Source organism: Meleagris gallopavo, chromosome 9 (genome assembly GCF_000146605.3).
Source record: "Meleagris gallopavo isolate NT-WF06-2002-E0010 breed Aviagen turkey brand Nicholas breeding stock chromosome 9, Turkey_5.1, whole genome shotgun sequence".
Taxonomy (NCBI): domain Eukaryota; kingdom Metazoa; phylum Chordata; class Aves; order Galliformes; family Phasianidae; genus Meleagris; species Meleagris gallopavo.
In genome coordinates, this window is record NC_015019.2 from 763342 (window position 1) to 767417 (window position 4076).

The following is a 4076-nucleotide window of genomic DNA, read 5'->3' on the forward strand; positions in this document are numbered from 1 at the left end:
CTGACTGCCCCTGCTTTCCCCAAGCAGGGGGTGGACACTGGCATGCAGCCCCTTGCTCAGCCGCAGCCCCAAACAGGGAGCTTGCCTGTGGGGCTGGCATCCTCCCTTCCCTGGGCTTGGCCTCTCCCAGAGGTGTTGCATGGCTCTGTTGGGCAACAGGACCTTTGTCCCCTTAGTGGGTGATCCCAGCTCAGTGTGTCCCTGCAGCCAGATCATGGCCCTGGGGGAGGAGAGCAGGACGAGCTGCCACCATGCATCTCCTCTCCATCCCTCCCTTGCTGTGCTGCCTGTGCTCTGTCCTGCCTGCTTCCCACCCACAGGAATGCAGCCCAGCATGGCGGTTGTCCTTCCTCAGCCTTTGGGGTCATGCATGAGATGGATGCTCAGGCAGCAATGCCACAGGGCCCATGGGCAGAGTAGGAGTCAAGTGAGGTGCAGTGGGTGTTTATTTGCTTCTCAGGGCTGATGGTTGGGGTAGTGGGGTTTGCCTTCACGCTGGCTTGGTCCCGCTGCTCCCAGGCCATGCTCAGCTCTCATGCTGGCCATGGGGTCTGTGTCACGAGCCTGGCAGGTCCTGGAGATGGGAGCCACAACTGTGGCCACCACAGCACAGCATGGCAGCCCACGCATCATCCATCCCCGAGCATCCTGGCAGGCACCAGCTGCATTCACACTGCCAGGTCCGCTGCTCGCACCTTCCCTCGGGACCCACTGGCCACCCCCAGCCACGCACCAGCCTTCCCCAGAGGTGCCAGGTGTGGGCCGCTGGCATCCATGGGGTTGCCACCGCCAGGCAAGGTGAAGCGGGCACTGTGGGACCCCGCAAGGCCACCAGGGCCAGGCAGGATGCGGGATCTGGGACCTGGCCGCTGCCGGCACTTGGTGAGGCCCAGGTGGTAGATCTCCACCAGGTTGAGCAGCAGAGACACGCAGGCCACCCCCAGCATGAAGAGGATGAAGATGGTCTTCTCGGTGGGCCGGGAGATGTAGCAGTTGACGGTGTTGGGGCAGGGCCAGCGGCTGCAGGTGTAGAGGGGCTTCAGCTCAAGCCCATACAAGGCATACTGCCCTGCTATGAAGCCCATCTCGAAGAGAGCCTTGAAGACAACGCTGCAGACATACGTCCTCAGGATGGCCCCACGCATGTGGACCCGGCCCTGAGTGTCCCGTGCTGGGATCCGGGCCTTTCCCTGCTGCCGCCGGGCCCTGCTGCCACCCCGCGCTGCCGCCTGCTGCTGCGCCTTCTCCTCCAGGTGCACCAGGTGCAGGATGTGGCCCAGGTACACCAGGCTGGGGGTGGAGACGAAGATGATCTGCAGGACCCAGAAGCGCAGGTGGGAGATGGGGAAGGTGCTGTCATAGCAGGCGTTCTGGCAGCCGGGCTGCTGCGTGTCGCAGGAGAAGCCGGCCAGCTCATCACCCCACACCCGTTCCGCAGCTGCCCCCAGCACCAGGATGCGGAAAACGAAGAGGACGGTGAGCCAAACCTTCCCCACCACCGTGGAGTGCTCCTGGGCGTTCTCCAGCAGCCGCCCCAGCAGGCTCCAGTCCCCCATGGCGCTGCAAGACAGCCACGTTCCAGACACACGGACACGTGCCCGACCACAGCCCCATCCCCGGGATGAGCATGCAGGGACCTGCACTGGGCTGCCCCCACTTCGTGCACACAAACCCCCAAACCCGGTGTGGGGAGCTTCCAGCAGGAGCAGCCCCAGCAGTGGGGTGGGCATGGCTGCCACGGGGACACCGCTGCACGGGGACCCCTCACCGTTGTGGGTGTGTGGGTGCTCCCACGCTGTCACCAGAGTGCTGTGGGATGCTCCGAGGCCGCTTCCCCAGCGATCACAGTGCGGGCAGGTCTACCCAGCTCCGTCTGTCTGTCCATCCACCCGATGGTGGGCAGAGGGTGAGCGGGTCGTGATGCAGCTGCAGGCTCCATTGGCTTTTTTTCCCATGATTGGCAGATGAAGCAGCCACTGGGGGAAAATTTTCCCCTCTATTTTTGGTCTGGGCACTTTTCTAAATATACTGTGGGGCTGCAGGGATTGGTGCTCAATGCCACCAGAGGGTCACCGTTCCCACACGCATGCTGCTGGGACACCGTGACTACAACCACAACTGCACCTGGGGACTGTGGCCCTCCAAACCCCCAGGTATGGGGCTGGGCAGCCCTGCACATGGGGCAGCGGTAGCCTGGGTGCACCCAGAACTGCTCCTCTCTGCTCAGGGATAGGCACCCCACGCTGGCACCGCATCCCCACCCGGAGCACAAAGCAGGGAGGCAGCACCTGAGAATGGACATTTAATGGCCTGAGCACGCAGCAGCAGCCCTGCCCTCCCCATCCCCGCTGTCCAGGAGGGCTGGCACTGGGCATGCAACACACGAAATGAGAGCAGCGTGTGCCTTCCCCAGGGCTGTGTGGGGCTCAACACGCAGAGCAGCGGTCGCCCTTCTCCTGCAGGCTGGGGTTGCGGCGCAGCATGTCCTTGAGGGATCCGTCCTGCTCGGTCAGCAGCTGGTTGATCTCGTTCTGCTTGTACTCAGAGGAAAGCTTGTGGCCGTAGAAGGAGCTTTTCCCCGAGGAAGGGTTGGAGTTGTGACGGCTGCGGCGCGCACAGGCCCGCACCACCAGGTAGACCAACTCGGCCATGTTGAGCACAATGCAGATGCTGGAGGTGACCAGCATGAAGACGGTGAAGATGGTCTTCTCGGTGGGCCGCGAGACGAAGCAATCCACGGTGTTGGGGCAGGGATAAGCCTCGCACTTGACCAGCCGCACCATCTGGTAGCCGGGGTAAATCATGTAGAAGAGGTACATGAAGACGGCCTCGAAAAGCAGCCTGAAGACCACGCTGCAGACGTACGTCCACCACAGCGACCCCGCGATGCGCATCTTGTGCTTCTTCACCTCCTCCAGGTGCTTGGCGTCCCCGTGGCCCGTCATCATCAGCAGCTTCTTCTCCTGATGCTGCTGGTAGGCCACGTGCATGGCCACGAGCAGGGCCGGCGTGGTGACCAGGATGAGCTGCAGGGCCCACAGGCGGATGTGCGAGATGGGGAAGAAGTGGTCGTAGCAGACGCTGTTGCAGCCCGGCTGCTGCGTGTTGCAGGTGAAGGCGGACTTCTCATCCCCCCAGACGCTCTCGGCTGCCACCACCAGCACCATGATCCTGAAGATGAAGATGACGGAGAGCCAGATGCGCCCGATGGCGGTGGAGTGGCGGTTCACCCCGCTCAGCACCGCGTAGAGGCCGGCCCAGTTCATGGCTCCTCACGCCTGGCAGGGAGCAACGAGAGGCGGCGTTAGGAGAGGGCCGGTCCCCAGCTGAGAGCCACCACGGTGGTGGGGGACATGGGAGCAAACGGCCACCGCAGCGCTGCGGGTGGTGGGCAGGGCAGATAGACAGCAGGATGGATGGACAGACAGCGTGACAGCAGAACAGACAGATGGCAGGACAGGAGCTGCTGACACAGCTCAGGGCAGCACTCTGCCCCAGAGCTCTGCTGTCCCCTGCCCCCAGCCCAGCCCCATAGAAGAAGGTCAAAGGGCTCCTAGCGTGTAGCCGGGAGCTGCTGCAGGGCCTCTCTGCCTCCCTCCATGCGGGAGCAGAGCTGACCCTTCTGTCCCAGGGTGGCTCAGTGCCATCCTCCTGCCCTCCTCCCCACCCCCAGGTGCTGCAGAGGGTGGGTATGACGTTCCCAGACCCCCACCCACACCCAGCACTGAGCTCTGCCCACTCCCTGCGCTGCCCCACAAGAATCCTAGAGTAGAGCTGGGGATCCCCAGCCGTGGGGTCGCAGCCCTGCAGTACCACCCTCCTCCTGCCTCATCCCTGCCCTGTGGGGCCCTACGCACCCCCAGTGCCAGCACCGAGCAGCACCAGGGGCTGCTCTGCACCCAGGCACAGGGCTGGGAGCCACCCCAGCGCATACCTGGCAGTGAGGAAGAGTCCTGCTGAGCTGCCCCCAAAGGCCCCTCTAAGGTCTCATGTCTCCTGCAGCAGAGCTCTGCTCCGCCTGCACTCGTCTCTGTCCACCACTGCCCTGCACTGGAAGTCATATGCTGCTTTATAAA

The 4076-nt window shown here is 63.6% G+C and overlaps 2 protein-coding genes across 2 annotated transcripts; both read right to left on the reverse strand.

Moving 5' to 3' along the window:
* Positions 1-428: 428 nt before the first annotated feature.
* Positions 429-2192, reverse strand: LOC100551358 (gap junction alpha-3 protein-like). Its single transcript, XM_010714996.2, has one exon. It carries the CDS (start codon positions 1728-1730, stop codon positions 669-671), a length of 1062 nt encoding a protein of 353 aa, XP_010713298.1. The 5' UTR covers positions 1731-2192; the 3' UTR covers positions 429-668.
* A 97-nt stretch (positions 2193-2289) lies between these two features.
* Positions 2290-4076, reverse strand: GJB1 (gap junction protein beta 1). Its single transcript, XM_003205603.3, has 2 exons — positions 3935-4076; positions 2290-3278 (listed from the first exon to the last, which is right to left on the reverse strand). The coding sequence occupies exon 2, from the start codon at positions 3264-3266 to the stop codon at positions 2427-2429; it is 840 nt and encodes a 279-aa protein (XP_003205651.1). The 5' UTR covers positions 3267-3278; positions 3935-4076; the 3' UTR covers positions 2290-2426.